General features: G+C 38.2%; 1 protein-coding gene across 12 annotated transcripts in view; it reads left to right on the plus strand.

Moving 5' to 3' along the window:
• Nucleotides 1-344: 344 nt before the first annotated feature.
• Nucleotides 345-19920, plus strand: part of LOC131237495 (DNA repair protein XRCC2 homolog) — a 64134-nt gene continuing 44558 nt past the window's right edge. For 11 of the 12 annotated variants that reach the window (XR_009167276.1, XR_009167280.1, XR_009167278.1 and 8 more), the window contains exons 1-5: nucleotides 345-560; nucleotides 7484-7631; nucleotides 7717-7884; nucleotides 11987-12057; nucleotides 17008-17070. Coding sequence is in view for 8 of the 12 variants with exons in the window: in XM_058235296.1 (XP_058091279.1) it covers nucleotides 11990-12057; nucleotides 17008-17070 (131 nt within the window). In the remaining 4 variants the exon portion in view is untranslated. The remainder of the gene's footprint in view (nucleotides 561-7483; nucleotides 7632-7716; nucleotides 7885-11986; nucleotides 12058-17007; nucleotides 17071-19920) is intronic. The other variant, XM_058235295.1, reaches the window with a different exon arrangement.

A 19920-nucleotide genomic window follows, 5' to 3' on the forward strand; every position in this document is an offset into this window, starting at 1 on the left:
AGAATACTATGATTTCTAGGAATTTCTGTCATCCTGGCGAGGTACATCATATGAATGGATTGGATGGCATATAAACACCACAACGGGCCCCATTCAAAGATAATGATGAGATCGCATCCCAACTCTTTCCTGCAGTGTGGCCTACCTAATTAGTAGATATCATTTTTTTTTTGTTTCAATGGTTAAAACGAGACATAAAATATGATGGACGGGTTAGATTTTATGAAAGTTCGACCCACGTGGCTCTCGGTTTGCAAAACTAACCCCTGTAGGTACTTTGTGCGTGTTACCCAGGCGCGGCTCATTAATATATAAAAGCCCAACGTCGCTCAGGTAATAAAACTCTGCATTTGCTTTTCAAAAATACAAAAAACCCCTCCATTTCCATGGCGAGAGCTTGGATTGATGGCGACGAAAGCGCCAAAGAAATGCTAGCTAGGGTTTTAACAGACTGCCCCTTTCTCCTCCTCCCTCCGCTCCATCGGGTCCCTCTCCGTGTCGGCAATGTCGTCGAGATCGCCGGTCCATCTCCCTCCGCCAAATCCGAGATCTTAATTCAGGTACTTCCGACCATCTTTGTTGGATCTCTCTAATGTCGCATCGATCTTGGATCTTCCAAGCAGCTCAAATAGGTCTATAATTGGTAATCAATGAAGTATCTGTATCGATTTTGGCGGCGTTTGGATGAACTACTGGATCAGATTGCAATAATTTGTTCAATGAAAGTGGAAATGATGGATATTAAAACTGTGGTTACCTGCGTCGGTACTCATATAGAGGGTTTGGGCTCCAAAGTGCAATTACGTTACATTCAATTCCATAGTCCGTCCAAACGCAGCCTTATGCAACAAACAATTAGTTTTTTTGTCGAATTTGTGGCATTGCAGGTCTCATTACCATTTTATGGTCTGGTATTCCGTTTGCATTTTCTGGAGCTAAGTTCCGCCAACTCATACACTACAAATGCGTCATACATGCACGAAAATCCAGATGGTCCAAATTTCTGTCCCCGTTGTGGATTGAACATAACCCAGAAGATATGCTGATTGGAAGATCCTGTCCATCCTATTGATGGGTTTCAAATGCATGGCTTAAAGCAGGATGATCAGCGGTATGAATTCAATGGGTGAAATTGGGTGTCAGGATCATCTGTTCAGTGTGAATTGTGGGCTATCATCCATTGCATGGTTCTGATGGTCTGAATTTGCATGTGTGTATGTTGCTCCGTTCATAGTGGATGAGTTGCTGCAATGTAAGTCAGTTGCTGCCAATTCTCATTGTAGCTTACCTCATAAATATCTTTCCAAGAATTGATTTATGCTATGTCTAGACATCAATGTTTTAAAAACATCATAGATTCCATTAACCGTCACTCTATATGGCGTTACTTAATGTGCCTAATGACAATCAGTGTGAGAAATATTGCCAAGATTTTTTTTTAAATATCGCAATAATATTGTGAAAAATGCAATAAAAGATATTATCGCCATGTTTTGAAAATCCCGGCAGATTTTAAAATATCGCGTTTTTATCGCGACATTATCGTGAAAAATACTAAAGACCTTAACGAATTTGTTACATTATTTTTATTTACTTATTTATTTATTTATTTTTTAAATTTGGCCAGATTTTCCTGATAATATCCTGAGAAAGTCCTCAAAAATTGAAATTCTCCTGAGAAATATCTGGGCTGAGAAATTGCCAAGAATGAGATTTTCTTGTTTTAGTTTTTTCGAAGAGTCACGACGATTATATTAAAGGAAGAAAGAGGAAGCAGAACAGAAACAAGAAACAAAAAACAAAAAAACAGAGGAGCAGGGCCGCTGAGATAGCAGGCCGACAAAAAACAAAGAATGAGATTTGTTACTATGATGAAAATGCATGTTGAGTGTTCGCCATTATTTTCAAAGTGACTAGTTATTTCTTAGTAACAGCTGTTATATAACACAATAATGGGCGTACAGAGTACTATGGTCATTAAAAAAAAAACATACAACGGTATTATGTTATGGTATATAGGGCAGTTTTTGGTGAAAATGGCCTTTATTTTCTCATGGATTTGATGTTTTTCTTGAAAATTTTATTTTCCATTTATTTACATGGTTTTAGATGGATGAATGGCAAGATGAGGAAGGATCAAATTAGAAATGAATGCATTTCAGGGAACTTAGGAGCAGCACCACATGTAATAAGATGAGGTTAAGTAGACTTAGATGGTTGGGTCATGTGCAACAGAGACCAAGAATTGTGCCGTAACGAGTGAGTTGGCACAAGTCGAAGTCTCTAAAAGGGAAGGGGAAGGCCCAAAAGGACGTGGGTGGAGGTAGTAAGAAAAGACTTGATGACCTATGGTTTCATTGAAGTTACGGCCCTTGATAGAGTGGAATGGTGGAAGAGGATTCATGTAGCCGACCTCAATTAATTGGGTTAACGCTTGGATGATGATGGTGATGACAATGATTCTTTTACATGATGGCCATTGTTGCATAATGGCAACGAATATTGGCTGTTTTGTGGTCATAACACCCTTTTACACATTACTTGATATTCAATTTACTAGATGCTGGTAAAGCTGAGAGGCAACATTTTGAACCCACAATGGTATACTAGCCAAGGGGCCTCACCTTTACACAACTATAATGGCCATTGTAATGGGTGTTTAAAAAAGTTTAGTGTAATGCCTTTATGACTGATATAAAATGTTTTTGAGCAAAGACTGATATAACATGTTCCATCCAACAAGACGTGCTATTAGAAGAAATATTTTTAAGAAGTGCTTTTCCATTCTAATTAGGATGATAGCCATAGCGAATGAGGAAGGAAAAATTCATGGGTTCAAGTTGGAAAATGCTAATTTCCAAATTTCTCTTCTTCAGTTTGCCGATGATACATTGTACTTTTGTGATATGAATGGACATGAGGTTGAAAATCTTTGTAAGGTGATAAGGTGTTTTGAACTAGTTAGGATTCAAGATTAAAATTGAAAATTAGGCAGCGAAGGGGAATTGACATCTTTAGGTTAGTCTTCAGTTGCAAGATAGGGAAATCACCATCTGTGTCTATTGGTCCTCCCCCTCTGGATTAGGAAGTTATCTCCATTCGTCAAACGTTGTCATGGAAAGTGTTGAAAAAATGCTCTCGCGTTTTAAAAGAAGATGTTTTTCTTTTGTAAGGTAGATGGCTCTTGTACTCTACACTAGCCAACTTGCCTATTTACTTTGTCCCTTTTTTAGTGTCCAGTCATTGTCATCCAAAGATGGTAAAGAATTTAGAGGGAGTTTCTATGGCAAGTAGCGAAAGATAAACACAAATTTCACCACGTGGAATGGGGAGAAGTGTGCAAGTTGAAGAGATTTGGAGGGGTAGGGTTAAAATTGCTTAAACATATGAATATTGCACTGCTAGGGTTCTATCACTGGATAGAATAGCAAGGAAATGAAAGGCCCATCATTGCTCATCTATAAATATCCAAATTTATATGCCTAATGGCTTTGGTGATTTGGGATGGAAGAAAATAGTCCTTGGAAGAAAGTCGTTACAAGCAAATATGGTTCTAGGTGAGGAGGATAGTATTCGTCACAATATAAGACATTAGGGTTGTGGAGGACAATGTTCAAAATAGAGGACTTCTCTAAGATGATTATTGGGGAGTTAGTTGATCGAAATTGATAGTGTATTTTGGAAGTAGGTGGTTATGTATTGTTATCTTAGGCATTTCCTATATTGTTTTAGGTGGCATAACTTAGGCATGCTCCACAACTTTGTGGTCTTCAATATTTCAAAGGGCCCTTAAGGAAGAAGAAATTGAGGAATACATTCATCTCACGGAAGTGTTGAGTAGATATCGTCCAAACTTGGGTAAAAAAAGATGAGCAATGGTGGTGTCTCGAAAGGAGTGGGACCTTCAGCCTTTTGTTCTACAGTGTCAGGTTCATGGGGAAGGCAAGCTACTTATGCATGGCACTACTTGGGTCCTTTGGGGGCTGGTGATGCCAGCTCATATTCAAGATTTCTTCCAGTTGTGGCATGATTCACTTAGGGGAAATGAGAAAGGCACCTTTGGTGCCTTGCAACAATTGCGAATCTTTTGATCATCTGGAAGGAATGAAATAACATAATCCTTTGTAGCTGCGACATGATTGATAAAAGAGGGAGAAGAAGAAAAGAGGAGAAAGAATGAAAGGAGGGAGAGAAAAGGAGAGATTAGGGTTCACATGCCCCCCTCTTGTCTATTAACATGGTTTCAAATAATTACAATAATGCCATTAATAACAAAAGCAAGAATACATCTTTTAAAAAATACCCATTATGTCCTAAACATATGAGGTGTAGATGAAACCATGGGACAACTCATATCCAATAACACTCTTCAAGATGGAGTATATATATCATAAATGCTCAGCTTGATAAAGAGATGATCTAGTTGAATACTTCTCAGAGTTTTCATGAACATATCTGCCAATTGATTTTAAAACTTGACGAACGACGTGCAAATTTCCTTGCTGGCAACTTTTTCCTGGATAAAGTAGCAGTTGACGTCGATGTGCTTGGTCCTCTCATGATAGACATGGTTGTTGGGAATATGAGGTTGCTTGATTATCACAATACAACCTCATGACAACCTTACTATAAACCTAATTTCACACATTAATGCCTTTAACCAAAGGGATTCACATGTTGCATGGGCTGTTATCATGTATTCTGCCTCAAGACTTGAACGGGCCACACCACTTTGCTTCTTACTATTCCAAGTGACAACATCGTCACCTACAAAAGTATAATAGCTAGATGTAGATCACTTATCAGATGGAGAATTGGCACGATCTACATTTGAATGTATAACTACCCTAAATTTTAGTGCACTTGAAACTAAAATAAATAGTTAAACATTTTTATTTTTAATTGAGAAACAAAAGCAAGTCAATAGCAGAGTTGGTAGAGACACTCTTGGTTGAGAGAGAGGTCGAGGGATTGACTCTTGCCACTGTGACTCCCGATTGTTGGTGAGGTCGGAGGATCGATTATTGGAGCAGTAATAATAACTTTTTGTCAAATGCCACAAAGATTTTAAATTTTGGATAAGGGAGGATGTGCTCATCCTATCTCATCTAGAAAAGCCTTCATTAAATTTGGAGCAGAAACAAATGCAGAACAATTGAAGGCTAACTTTGTACGCTTACCGCACCCTGAATGCAAGCCAATGCCTCAGTGATGGATGGGATCTCACAACCTCCAAGGATTTGAACTTGGATAGGGTCAGAATCAGGATGAAGAGTAGGGATGAATTTAGTAACACATAATTCCTTTCTTTGTCTTTTCATAGTCTTATAATCGGTAGATGGGATGGTATATGTTCAGTTCTTCCCACATGCCTCTCAAGGTTGAAGAATACTTTCCAACACTCTCATCTCCCTATTGGAGAGTGAAGATATGCTGTAGTATCTCGTAGATTTGAGTTAAATTCTTTTCACTTGAATACATCTCTCTTAGATAATCTCCGACTTCCATTGTTATCTTGAAAAAGATAACATTTGCATTAATCTGAGGCTCCATACCATTTCATAACAATGCTCTAATTTGAGCATTCTTTGCCACTCAATCTTTATATTCTATTGAACTTTCTTCCGATTTTGGAGAAGTTAAATACTTTAATTTCCTTTTTCCCGTAAGAAAAACCTCTGCCGATGTAGCCTATTGCAATTTGCAAGTAATTTGCTCCATTGAGTTAGTCAATGTAATATGAAAGTTCATTGACTCAGATGGAGACAAAAGACTAGCCTTGGCTTCATTTTGACAGCCATTGATATAGGTGAACACAAGGGAAGAACGTTTAACTGTGGCTTACTCGACACCTATTCTAGAAAACCACATATAACAACAAAGGCGATCACTTGATAGCACTGCTTGATCAAAAAACTTCACATGTAGACTTGTTCTCTAATCCTTGCCACAAACAACTTACACTTTATAATAAATTTGGCAACAAGTACCTGACCACACACATATGATGGCCCCCTTTTATCCATCACAATGATGTTATAAGAAAGCAGGCCTCACATGCATTCTTGATACACTGTTGCACGACTCACCATATGGTGATTGGAAGTGAATTCGAGTAGGTCATCCACTAACAATTTTAAAAATTCACCTCAAGTAAATAGAAGAAGTAAAAAAGAGGGAATGGGGAAGTTGATAGAATATATCAGTGGCTGAATTAATCTTGCTTTAATGCCATGTGGCGTGATTGATAGAAGAAAAGAGGAGGAGAATTAAGGGGAAGAGAAAGGGAGATTACCCCCCACCCCCCCACTATATATATATGGTTTCAATAACTATAATAATGCCATTAGTAGCAAAAAGCAATAATAACTACTATGTCCTAAACATGGATGGGTTGTAGAACCGCCCATATCCGATAGCGATAGCACTAACAGCGATACATTTACCTCAAAGAAGGATATTTGTAAGGGTTTGGGGAAGAATTGTAAGTTGGGCAAAGGGGGCTTAAATCCTTTTGTGGGTTATCTAGGGAGCAAATAGAGGAATGTGGGGGGTAGCCTGGGCCTTGAATTATGACGATTCCTCATCATCTCTTTCAAAAGCGTTGGCCGTGTAGCTTTTTGTATTTCATCTTTTTATTTCAAAATAAAATTTAGCCGCACTAAAAAAAAAAGTAAAGGAAAAAGGAAAAAAAAAGAAGAAAGTGTCCGTTACATGTACCTTGTTATTAGGTTACATAACACTTTGGGGTTCTTACAGTTATGGCAGCGCCTTATGCTATATTATTTTCTAAAACAGTGTAGCAAAGTGAAATGCCCGAAGTTAGCTGAGGCCCACTTAAGAGTGAGAATTGTGATTTCTTTCATTTTTAAGTTGGGATTGAAGTATCATTTAGAACAAAAGAAAAGAAGTAAAGAAAGTTGGGGTTGAAGTATTAAAAAAAACCATAAAATTGAGAGAATGAACATCTAGAAATTCAAATGAAGCGGAACAAATGGCTATTGAAGCCGGAGCAAAGATCTTTGCAAGTCATGTGGATGGGCCTTTGATGTGTAGGTTCTCTTGTAATGCGGTAGCTTGGGCCTCCATGAAATGCTCTCCTCCTTTGATCCAGATTTTATGTTAAATAACCTTAGAATGTGCACCCCATGGCCACTAGATGCCATCATGTGCCCAGAGAGGCGAATAGTATTGCTTATTCGGTATTTTGATTCCCTAGTCAAGGATGGGCTTCGTAAATCCTCTCCTTGTATAGGGGACTCTTATCCATTGCCTTGATGGATCTTTATACTTTTCCCCCTTTTGGGCATTTTCTTTCATAGGAGGGAGAGGTAGACGAACACTGATCTACTTACATATCATTGGTGGTCATTTTTCATCGTTAATGATGTGCCCATATTTTATAAGTTTTCAAATTTGTACATGCTACCTTCTTGCTTCAAGTATGACAATAATTAAGAAACATTTCTGTTTCCATACATAGGCTGCAATCAATTGCATTCTTCCCAAGGAGTGGAATGGTGTTCATTATGGTGGGTTGGAGCGTTTAGTAATGTATTTTGACTTGGACTGCCGTTTTGATGTTCTCCGTCTCTCTCAATCATTAAAGCATCGTATAGTAGATGCTCATGGTAAGCTTCTCCTTTTCATTCGCATTGTTATTTTGATTAATCTTATCTTGTCACTTTCATCCGTGAATAGGTTTAATATGTGCAGGACCAGGTGCCAATATCCATTTGGAACTACACAAGAGTCCACAGGAATATGATGATACAATGGCTTTGAGAACCCATTCTGATGAGGAACTATTTGGAGTTTGCATGAAACGCTTCTTGTATATCCGTTGTTATAATAGCATCGAATTTTTGGCTGCTCTCAAGGCAGGTATCTCCTCCGCTTGGTAGTTATTATTGAATGTTGTCAATAAAAATTGTAAATATTTTGATGTAGATACTATCCAAACATATTTAGTTGGCCTTGGCATATTTCTCAATTTCCTAGATATTGCTAGTGTAGTCATGCACTCTCTATGGCTCTTTATCTGTTGTGATAATAGCATCGAATTTTTGGCTGCTCTCAAGGCAGGTATCTCCTCCACTTGGTAGTTTTTATTGAATGTTGTCAATAAAAATTGTCAATATTTTGATGTAGATACTATCCAAACAAATTTAGTTGGCCATGGCATGTTTCTCAATTTCCTAGATATTGCTAGTGTAGTCATGCACTCAATATGGATCTTTATCTAGTTACATAATACATGATATTTTATACGCTGGACCTTTTTATGTTGGACTATCTAACTGCTTCTTGCACTTAAGAAATACCACTGAAATTTGCTATCCTGATTTGGGCCTGTTTGCCGCTGCTTTATTTAAACGCTTTGGGTGATTATAATTCCAAAAAGCATTTCATTAAGTGGTAAACACATTTGGTTAGAAAAGAGCGCCTTTTTTTTTTTTTTTTCCCTTCAATGATTTGGAGACGTTTCCAAGAGGCGTATTTGCGCCTAACAGTTGGACCCTCATTTGAGGGGTGGAACTATAGTTCCACAAAGCGTGAAGCGAAGTGGCAAGAAATTCGGGTGTGGGAGTGGGGAAGCATCTCTTTCAAAATGTCAACTAGTATAAATAGGCAGGAAGTGCGACTAGGAGCGAGAGTTTGAAGTGGGAGCAACACCTAGTTGGAAGGATCTTGCAACTAGTGTTTTAAATAGCTACGCTATGTAGGTGTGTGGCTTATGCTATGTAGCGTAGCTTAGCCTTAACGCCATGTAGCTCATTAAAATAGCTTAAGTCGTGTGCAGCCTATGCTACGTGATAATTTGAATACGTTGCATGCTGTATATACTATGCTACATGCTACGTAGCTCACGTTACAAGTTATTTTTCAATACATTAAAATCAATTAATGCTTTCAACGATTCGTTATGTTTTTCTATTTTCAATAAAAAGCAGTTAATCTTTCCAATGCTTTTAGTAAAATAATATAAGTAACAATATTATATAAGTTTTATTGCTCTTTCTTTACTAACAGTATTATATTAGTTTTGTTGCTCTTTCTTTACCTTGATACTTACTCATTGAACTTTCTTATTAATTTTAGGTTGCGTTTGGTTGCACCAAATATCATGAAATTGTGTTAAATTCCATTATTAATTAGTCTAATTTGGTGTGTAATATTATGAAATTGGTGCAACCAAGCACAACTTTGATTAAATTCTAGAATTGGCATAAGCTGCACGCTATGTAGCTTATGCCTTACACTTCAGAGGGGTGAACACTATGTTACGCGCTATTTAAAACAGTCTGCAACTAAGGGCGGAAGATGTGTTAGATCTCTGGGTGTACAACACATATTATGGTAAGGCACACCATCAACATGCTATATTACAAAAATTAGGGTAGCTCACTCATCTAGTGAGCCACACATGTACGCAATATCTGGACTGTTGGACATGTGGACTTTATCCACCCTAACCGTTCATTTTCCTGATACAAGTTTGACCTTCTTGTTCAGTGGACCAACATTGTTTTTGGTCCATGGCACGTTCGTGGTGTACCCTACTTGTTGAATGGCCCCGATCTCTAACAGGTGTGCCATCTGCCTGATCTCTGACATGTGTTCTGTCCCCTCACATGAGGGCCCCTTGTTGACAGAGAACTCTTTGTATGAAATAATATGACTATGTGTAGGGGGAGTTATTTGATACTTTGGGAGGGTATCATTCTTGATACACAAGCCCATAGAGATTGGAAATTTCGCACGCATTAACTCAATTAAACTGTCTACATTGTTGAACTCACTGTCACTCAGTCGTAGCCCCAAATCAGATTGGTTGAACAATCCATGCCTCTAATTTGTGGACACTTTTTTGTTGAATAGGACCATTAAATAGGTTTCATTTTTAACATCCAATAAACGTCCACCAATCTGATAGTTGGATATCAAATAAGCATTGTTTTTGGTTCATGAGACAACTAGGACCCATAATATGGACAGTTGAATTTTAATTACTTGTATGCCTACGTGCAATTTCTAAGTAATTTCCAACTCCCTGTGCATCATCCATCACACTTTGCCACAATATCAAAGTTTTTCTCTGTTGTATAATCTTTCTGAATCCAATCCCACATACAATACGACAAAGCTCTCATAGAGATTTGCTAAGCTCACACGTGTACAATGCCTACCATTTACACAGCATCACATGTGCTAAAGTTGCATGATGGATGCAATTTCAAATCTGTCCATTAGGTAGGTCCAACTATCGAGATGTTCTCGACTAGAAATCAGGCTGGTGCACGCATCATGTGGTCCATGATGTTTGAAACAAGTGGATGTCATAAAAAAAAAACTTTGAGAAAGTTCATTTTAGCCATACATTTGTTTCAGAAATAGTGGGCTCCCCCAGCCCCCCACCCCCCCCCCTCCAAAAAAAAAAAGAAGAAAAGAAAAAGGAGTAAATCTTTATTCCCTTAAAACCTCGTAGATTGGAAGACCCATACACTTTGATCATTGGACTAGTTTCCATTAAATGTGGACTGCTGTCTTATTTTCTTCTGAACAATCTGTTTGCAGGCCATGGCCATGCTTTATGGTCTTCCAATGAAGGAGATTTTAGAGGAATGCACTATCTATATGGGATTCCATCAGGTCAACAATTTGGATCACCTGACTAGTCCCACATATTTGAGACTTGATGGTGAGACCCTCCAGTTCCTCTAAATTTCCCTTTAATCTGGGCTCTAGTTGGGCTCGGGCTTACCATTACTTGTACAAGCTGGATATCAGGCTTGTTTATTTTGGCTTGACATGGGGCTGGGTCATGCTTTAGCCTGGTTCATTTGATAGGTTGGGCTTGGGCAGACCCTGGCATGGCCGCTTGACAACCCTAGTTTTATTCTTCTTTTAATGCCTTTCCTTGGCCAAGGATGCAATATCATTAGTATGAATCCTCTTGTTAGAGTCATGTAAATTGGCTTAGAAAGAAAAAAATAGCACTGGGAAGAATTTGCGAAGGGCTGGGGCCTTATAATAGTCTCTTCCTAACTTTTATCAAATGCTTTTAGTTTTTGTCGAAGGATTAGTGAACAATATGTTAAACCTTTCCATTCTAAAGCTTGTTGAGTGACATGGACCATACGGTGATATTGTTTTTTCTTACTTTTGAGAGATGCACCATTACATTAATGCTTTTAACATCTCTCATTGAAGTGAGGAAGGGTGCACAGGGCTTGACACCCTGCCTAAAGCAATGTTACCTAGATTTCCAACCCCATTATGCTCTGTTCCAAATTGCCCAATCCCAAGTGTGGGTCATTTGCAATCCAAATTGCTATTTTTTTTTTTCTGGAAATTATGATTCTCCACTGCTATTGTTGATTAAGTTGTAATGTAAATGTATATTGAGTATAGATACTAGAGTTTGATTTATGCAATAGCTGGCATACACCATAATTCTGTGCGGGATCTACAATAGTTACATTTATCATTTAATATATGAATCAGAATATCAATTTGCATATGTAGCCATAGTATGTATGCTTAGTAGTATGTTTGGAGCAGCCCAATTGTCCTACCCCAAATGTGCCATGTATTTTGAAGAACCCTCGCTGTGCCACATATTGGAAGAAGTAGCTGTGATTATGATGATATACTAGTAGAATGGAAACCTTAAGTTCTTTGCCCTGAGACAATTGTTGCGTTTCTTAGCTATCAATATTTTCTTTTCCAGTTTGCTATGTCATGGAATCAGCTGGCGTCCAATTGAATTTGATTTGATTTAAGGTGGTCAGCTTTGTTCTATTTGTATCCTGTGGAGCATCTAGTTACATGAGTATCACAACTTACATGCAGGACTGGAGTTCATGATTTATTTGTGATGCTTCTGATCAGACCTATCAGTGCAAGATCTTGTTTGATTCTATTGTAGTAATTTTAAAAGTGGGAGAGCACTGATTCTATTTCTTGTGTGCTTTCTATATAGACAATGCGTTATCATCTCCAAAAGGAAAGCGAAGTACATGGTGTTGGTGCTCATTTCCTTATGATTGATAGGTCCGCCTTATTCCACAAAAGTTCTCCCTTCTGTTGCAATTATATCTTATACATAGTTTACTCATAATGTGTTTTCCTTTTCCATTTAGTTTCCCCCCTATACATATGAATACAAACCACCGCCTTTATGAGAAATGATTCTATTTAGTTTTCAATTTTCTATGTGCCTGTCATATTTTAATCATGATTGTGTAAACCACTTTTTTCTTTTTATTGAAATACTTGTATTTTATAGAAGCTATTGTACTTATTGATTTCATGAAGTCTTGAGTTCTAGATTCAATAGATCCATTAGGATCTTGAAAATAGTTTGCCAGTGATTGATGCGGGTCCTCCCTCAATTTAATTCAAGAGGCGGGGAATCACACTAAGGAACCATTTGGATTGGGGCAATATGGGTGACTTAGATATTTCAATAACCAGGTATTGCAATACCTGAGTAATTGCTGGCAATTATCATAACCTGTGGTTGGATAACACTTTGGAGTATGTGATTGTGATCCCTACTTGTAATACATGTATTTGGTTAAAGTATTAATTAGAAATCACTGGTGTTATTGATAATGCTACAACATGGCCTGATCATTAATCAAGACTATCCATCATGTGGGTCTGTGTGTTAACAGTTATGGCTATGGGCCTACTGCCCACTTGGATTTGGTTATGAGCCTACAATCCACTTGTTTCTTAGTCTTTTTGGTCGTTGGATATTCTAGTTATTGTGTTTAATATTGTCAACTAACCACTTTCTCTAAAAGCTCGAGCTTTTGGAGGATGATGTATCAATGTATATCAAGGGACTTTAACACTCCCCCGGCACATGCGGGGTGAAACTCCGCACGGGAACATACTGGGCAAGGGTGGAGGTACACTCACAACTCACACCATAAATGGTCACCCATGAGAGAATATATTAGGGAGGCATATTTGCTGCTCCCGGGATTTGAACACAAGACTTTCCTCTCTGATACCATGTCAACTGACCACTTTCTCTAAAAGCTCGAGCTATCAGAGGATGGTGTAACTATCAATGTATATCAAGGGATTTTAGCAAATACATTGGGGTAATTTTACCATTTTTGCTTTTTAATACTTAAATATAAAGAATAAAGGGTGGGAGACTTGCAACCCTAACCCAACCTTTTCCTCTCTCATCTTATCCTCACTCACTCTCACTCCTTTTTTCTTTCTTCACCTTTTCATCTTTACATAATCTACACGGTATCATAGCCCGATTAAAAGTGGTTTGGGTCTTGTAATTTTCTCCATTCCACCCCCAGTTGCTTGATTTAACTTTGGGGATCTTCCAGAAACGTAGGGGACTGATTGGGCCTTAAGGGAAAACGCATTGTTTTTTTTTTGTGTGTGCAGAAAACATGTTGTTTTCTGCATCGTTTTTCGAGTAGAAAGTTGTTCATTTATGTTAGTTGTATTTGTAGATGTAGTTTTTATTTATTTATATTGAAGATTATTGCCCTTAAAGTCATGTGCTACGTGGGAATGGTTTTGACGTGGATTAGAGTTACTACGGACCAAAATCATGTGTTATGTGATTTTGGACTTGTAGTTGTGTGTGGATCTTCCTTTAAGATCTGCGTTTCTTTTTGGCTTTGAAGTAAGTTAATTGTGAAATGTCTATGGAGCACAGTTAATTGTGAAATGCCTATGGAGTGCAAAAGCATAGTTGGTAGCTCCTCATCTCTTGGGAAAATGCAGACCCTCCAATGTGTCAATGACCTGATGGGGACATCAGATGACCTACTCGAGTATACTAGAGGCGGAGGCGACCACCGATATCAACGCAACCCTCTCTGTGGATGGTAGACGAGTTACAGATGGGGCCCGTTGGACCACTTTGAAGACCCCACATTGGGGTGATGCATGTGGGCTGCTTGGGAGACATTTTTAGTCATAAGTTTTTATTTTTATTTTAGGATTTATTAGATGGTTGAGATTGCATTTAAGTGTTTTGGTGTGCTTATTTTGGATCATCTGCCATAACACTTAAGTGGATGACGATTTTGGTATTTTTGATCTATAAGCTTGGGGGGGGGGGGGGGGGCAATCTCTAATTGTGTTTTGAGTAAAAGAAAACAGCAGACTTATTTTTCTCGAGAAAAGTCCTTCATCTTCCTTTAGGGTTTGTGAGAAAACCCTTAAGGCGCCTAACCCTAATGGTGTTTTGAGTGAAAGAAAACAAAAGACCTGTCTTTCTTGAGAAAAGTCCTCCATCTTCCTTTAGGGTTGTGTGAAAACCCTCCATTCCAATCAGATTGTGGAAGGGCTAGAAGATTGCTTGGTGGTGGACTCTTCCAAAGTTCTCTTCTTCCTCTTTTTCTTCTCGAACAAGGTACACAACTCTCTTTACTTTTCTTCTTCTTCCTTTTTCTACAACTCATCTAAAACCAAAACCCTTTAATTCCTCATCCTGTTTTTTTGAATCTTTCCCCATCAAAACCCAACCACCCATCGAACCCACATGCATGTCCATATGTGCGTCCGTACGGACCAGCCTTACGGAAAACCGTACGTTTGTACGGTCAACCCTATCCCCTCCTTTTTTTACATCTTCTTTCTCCTCACATCATCCTCTACACCTTTTTGCTAACCCTAGCATCAATCTGAAACCTAAAACCGTAATCCCCAATTTCTTAAATCCCCAATTTCCAAAAACCCCAAACCTCGATTCCTGATTCCCAAAACCCCCTTCAAGAAATTTAATGGTGTTTTGAGTAAAAGAAAACAAAGACTTGTCTTTCTTGAGAAAAGTCCTTCATCTTCCTTTAGGGTTTGTGAGAAAACCCTTAGGGCGCCCAACGCTAATGGTGTTTTGAGTTAAAGAAAACAAAAGACTCGTCTTTCTTGAGAAAAGTCCTTCATCTTCCTTTAGGGTTTGTGAGAAAACCCTCCATTCCAATCAGATCGTGGAAGGGATAGAAGATTGCTTGGTGGTGGACTCTTCCAAAGTTCTCTTCTTCCTCTCTCTCTTCTCGAAAAAGGTACACAACTCTCTTTACTTTTCTTCTTCTTCCTTTTTCTACAACTCATCTACAACCAAAACCCTTTAATTCCTCCTCCTTATCCTTACAAAAAAAATAAAAATAAAAAATCTTTCCCCATCAAAACCCAACCACCCATCGAACCCACATGCATGTCCATATGTGCGTCCGTACGGGCTAGCCTTACGGACAACCGTACGTTTGTACGGACAGCCCTATCCCCTCCTTTTTTTACATCTTCTTTCTCCTCACATCATCCTCTACACCCTTTTGCTAACCCTAGCATCAATCTGAAACCTAAAACTATAATCCCCAATTTCTTAAATCCCTAATTTCCAAAATCCCCAGACCTCGATTCTTGATTCCCAAAACCCCCTTCAAGAAATCTAATTTTCAAACAAACCCATTTCCCCCAAATCTGATTTTTATAGTGCCATTTTTTTCTTCATGTGAATGTTGCCTTGCCTATGCTAGATTGGAAGTCCCAATTTCAAAGTGGGCCACTCTTGCGATGTTTTATTCTTTCATGCACAGTGTATGTGATAGCCCAGGTCCATTGAGTGGTTAATCTGAATTTTCATAACTTATAATGTGGATGTGCTTGATTTTACTTATTGAACGCTTAAATTGATAAGTAATTTGATCTCACATCATTCATCCTAGGCTAGTTTCACTCAGCCTACATTAAATTTGGTATTAGAGTGAGGCTCTAGCGTAGGTTAGTGTTCCACATTCGAACCTAGAGTTGTTAGGTGCATTTAGAATCTACGAGCATCCCATTGCATGCCTAGATTAGTATGGCATTAAGCATCAGCAAATCTAATTTTTTTAGAGTCACATTTAGGTGGTGTCAAATCTGAGTTTTGCATTACATTCATCATATATTCCATATAGAGTCTAGGCTGTCTTTCCTTAGGGTCATTTAATGTATGCAAACGTGAACATGTTGTGGTTTTGGTCTATTCCCCACCATGAACCCGGATCAGATTGCCGAGGCTCTTGAAAAGATTAACAGCTGTCTAATGGCCATTGAGACGCACAATAAGACCATTGCTGCACAATTGACTGCTAGCAACCATTGTATCACGCGGCTAGAGGCTACCTCTCACGGTACCCCCGTCATTGGGGAAGACCTCCAATCTCAGGCAGGAGAGCCAACGGATGAGGCACCAGTTGAACATGGTCCAGTCCCAAAAGAACCCATTAGGAGTCGTAATAGGAACTTTGGTCAGGGAGTAGGTGATGTAGGACTGCGCAACCGCGCGCCCATGCGCCCTTTAGCGAGTCACAGGATCGTTACGACCTTGAGGACGGTTATGAAGAGCGTCAAAATAGATTTTTTGTGAAAAAATTGAGAGTTTGTGAAAAAATAGATTTTTGTGAAAAAATTGATAATCTCAGTATGAGCAAAATAAGTAGCTTCAAGCCTTGCCTTGTTTAGATGCTGTTTGGGCCTCTCTCTTCTGTAGTTTGGTAGGTCATGCATGAACTTCATGTATGAAATTGGTAACTCTGATGGCTTGCATCAGAAATCTTGGCCAGGATTTCCTTTTTCTGACTCTTAATATCATGTAAGAAAATGCAACGCTGATCTATTCCATATATGCATCAAAACACACAAAATAACATTAGGTGTTTTGTCACAAGCACCCTAAGATAAAATACAAATGACCTTTATACCCATCTATGCCAGCTAATAATAAGAATTACTGGGAAAGTTGTGTTATTTAGCCAACCATGTTTTGTTTTAATCTAGTGTTCTAAGATCCCATCCTTTTATGTTTTTTTTTATTTTTTTATTTTTTTTTTTATTTTTAAATAGTGTTCTTGCATGCAAAAGTTGTTTTTGGTAACAATTTAGTGTGGATGCAACACCATTTCATTGAACTGTTTAGAGGAAGATTATATATGCATATGTTAGATTCTGAGCTTTGTACCTTGACTTCCCCAGTATTAATGCTTTTTATTGGGTAGATCGAGCTTCTAGACCATTGCCATCGGCAGGTGATCACAGGTAATAATACCGGCCAACTTTTATGATATCTTGCATTTTTTCCTGTACATCAATAGTGCAAATTTGTCTGTGTTTGGACTTAGGATCATGCATTGTTTATGTCAAGATAAAGTTCTAATGTACTTGGACTTGTTGTATGTATATTCCCACCTTGCATTGTCATATTCAGCATTCAATGCTGATCATCACTGGGCAAAGTGATGCAACCAGATTGGAAAGTGATAATCTCAATTTAGATATGTACCTTTTTTTAAAGATTAAACCTCAAAATTTCTTCACTGATGCAATAGAAAATAAAATTAACTGTGTTTGAAAACCAACAAACTACTAGCCACTATGCTTGTAGTGACAGTAATCCCCCCCTCTTACATGCCAAAAGGAGAGTAATACGTGCCATTAGCCCGAAAAGCTATATATATAAAAAATTCCATTAGAACTGTTTGGAAAAGAGTCTTTACATGTACTCTTTCTTAAAGCAGGCAAAACCCTAATATAATACTAAAAATCCGTTATAGTGCTTTATGCTAGCCATATATTTCACTAAAATATTGAAAATGAATATAATTCCCTTGAATAATCACAACTATGGGCTTTATCTAAATTGGTCTCAACTCAAAAGGTATTGGAATCGCAAGATCTTGGGCTTGTTTCAAAGCTAGTACAATATGCTTTCAAAAGGGACTAATTTCGTGTCATTTGAACATTGTTTAATACCCGAGAAGTGGTCCATAAAGTAAGCAACAAGAAACTTGTTCTGCAAACATTGACTACTCTTAACTATTGTAACTAATCAAATAATAAAACTTCTGGACTTTTGGAACTACACATTCCAATTAGACCATTAATTTGGTCCAGATTTATAAAAAAATGGTTGATCTAATCTAGATCCTCGGCCAGGTGAATCTGTATGGTTGGGTGGGACAGATCTTTGGTTGATCATGTATGGTTATGGATGAATCACTTCCTCGCAGCTCAAAAAAACTTATTGAACTTTGGTGTAGTTGATGGTGAAGGCCTCTAAGCCTGATTAGGATCTCTTTCATATGATGGGAATGTGTATCACAGCATTCCTTCTTTCGCTTCTACATGGTCTTTCCTGTTGACTAGATTTGAACACTTAGACGGTTGGAATGTCGATTGTGGCTTCCTTATTGTTGATCAACCTCTAATTGCTGAGGTGTAGTTTTTGTCTCCTCTCGCCTCTAACCTGTGCCCTCTGGTCATCATTGAGATAGGACAAAAGCGTCCATCACAACTTTTGTATTCACTGTAGAATTCACTGATGCAATGAGTGAGTTGCTCATCCTTCCATTCATGGTGATCCATTGATGAATCCAGTGGCAGATTCCTCATGATCATCACCTTGGATCGGGATATTGTTGCCAGGAACAGGAACATCTTTCTTAGGAGTTCTAGGCACTGATTCCTTTGGCTCTATCATTTGTTTGCTTCCTTCTTTTCTTTCGCTGGTTCATTCTTTCCTTCTTCGGAAGATTTGGAGGTGACCAAAGATCTTAAAACATCCGATTTATTGTGAATTTTCTTCCATCCTTCACGAATGTATATTGTTTTTTTCCCTCATCATGGATGGTCATTTGATGTTTTATCCACGGTTTTCCGAGTCTTAGATGACGATGGTTCATGGGAGTGACTTTGCACAATTCATCTTCCATATACCTTTCTTGGAAGGAACAAGTTAAAAGATTTTGTCAAAAAGTGTGTTCTTCATACTTGGCAAATATTCCAATTGCAACAATTTTCTAATCACTCTTTGGAACACAAGGTTTTCATGACTATTCCACTGCCATTTTTTTTCTTTAAATACATCACTCATTGGACTTTTAGTAGGCACCTGATTGATCATGGCATCCAACTATTCTAGCATCTATTATTGTCTTCATCACGTCACTTGATTCTAAAATTGGATATGGGTTATGATAAATGATTTATTTGGAATGTTGGGTTAAAAATGGGTTTCATATTAGGGAAAATTTGGGGAAGATTGGAATTTAGGTTAGGGATTTTGGGGATTTCAACAAAGTGGGTGTTAGGGTTGAGGGGAAATTGGGAATTTTACAAATTATGGTATTTAGGGTTTGGAAAATTCAGAGAATTGAACACTGTTTTAAATGTCTAGTTGGGATATTTGGGGAAATTGGGAAAATTAGGGGTGAGGGATGGGAAAATAGTGGTTTTGCTAAATTTTGGTGTTGGGAAGGAAAATAGGGAATTTATAAATCTAGGGTTATGGAATGAGGGAGCTTTGAGCATTTGGGAAAATTGAAGTTTTGGGTTTCCTAATTGGGAAATTTGGCAAAGAAGGAAAAGGGAAATAAAATAAGCAAATACCTAAGATTCAACATGCTTTTATACCAAAATTGGCGCAACAAAGTTGAAAACGGAGAATCTTGAATTGGATATGTATTTTATTTTTGGGATTTTTCCATATGGCCGCCTGCCTTTTCGGCTATGGACCGAAAACCTCCCGCTTTTAAACTATTTCCCAAAACCTGCCCATAGTTTTCACCATTAGACATTAAACCGCCTGCTGTTAGTTAGCTATACGAATGGGTTTTCGTATTGATGAATCTGCCCTCACTTTGCCGCACTTAGCAATCTCCACTCAATACATTGGATCCATTTACGGTTCCAACCCTCACCTCGACCATACGTGGGGCACGCCTTGATGTTTGTGAGAATCCACCCTGTTCATCTGTTTTTCCAGATCATTTAAGGGCTTGGATTGAAAAATGATGCAGATCCAAAGCTCAAAGTGGTCCCCATGATGGCCCCAAGATATTTCAACGGTGGGCGTTCTTTCTCATTATTTCCTATCGTGTGGCCTACTTG

The sequence above is a fragment of the Magnolia sinica genome, chromosome 2 (genome assembly GCF_029962835.1).
Source record: "Magnolia sinica isolate HGM2019 chromosome 2, MsV1, whole genome shotgun sequence".
In the NCBI taxonomy this organism is placed as follows: domain Eukaryota; kingdom Viridiplantae; phylum Streptophyta; class Magnoliopsida; order Magnoliales; family Magnoliaceae; genus Magnolia; species Magnolia sinica.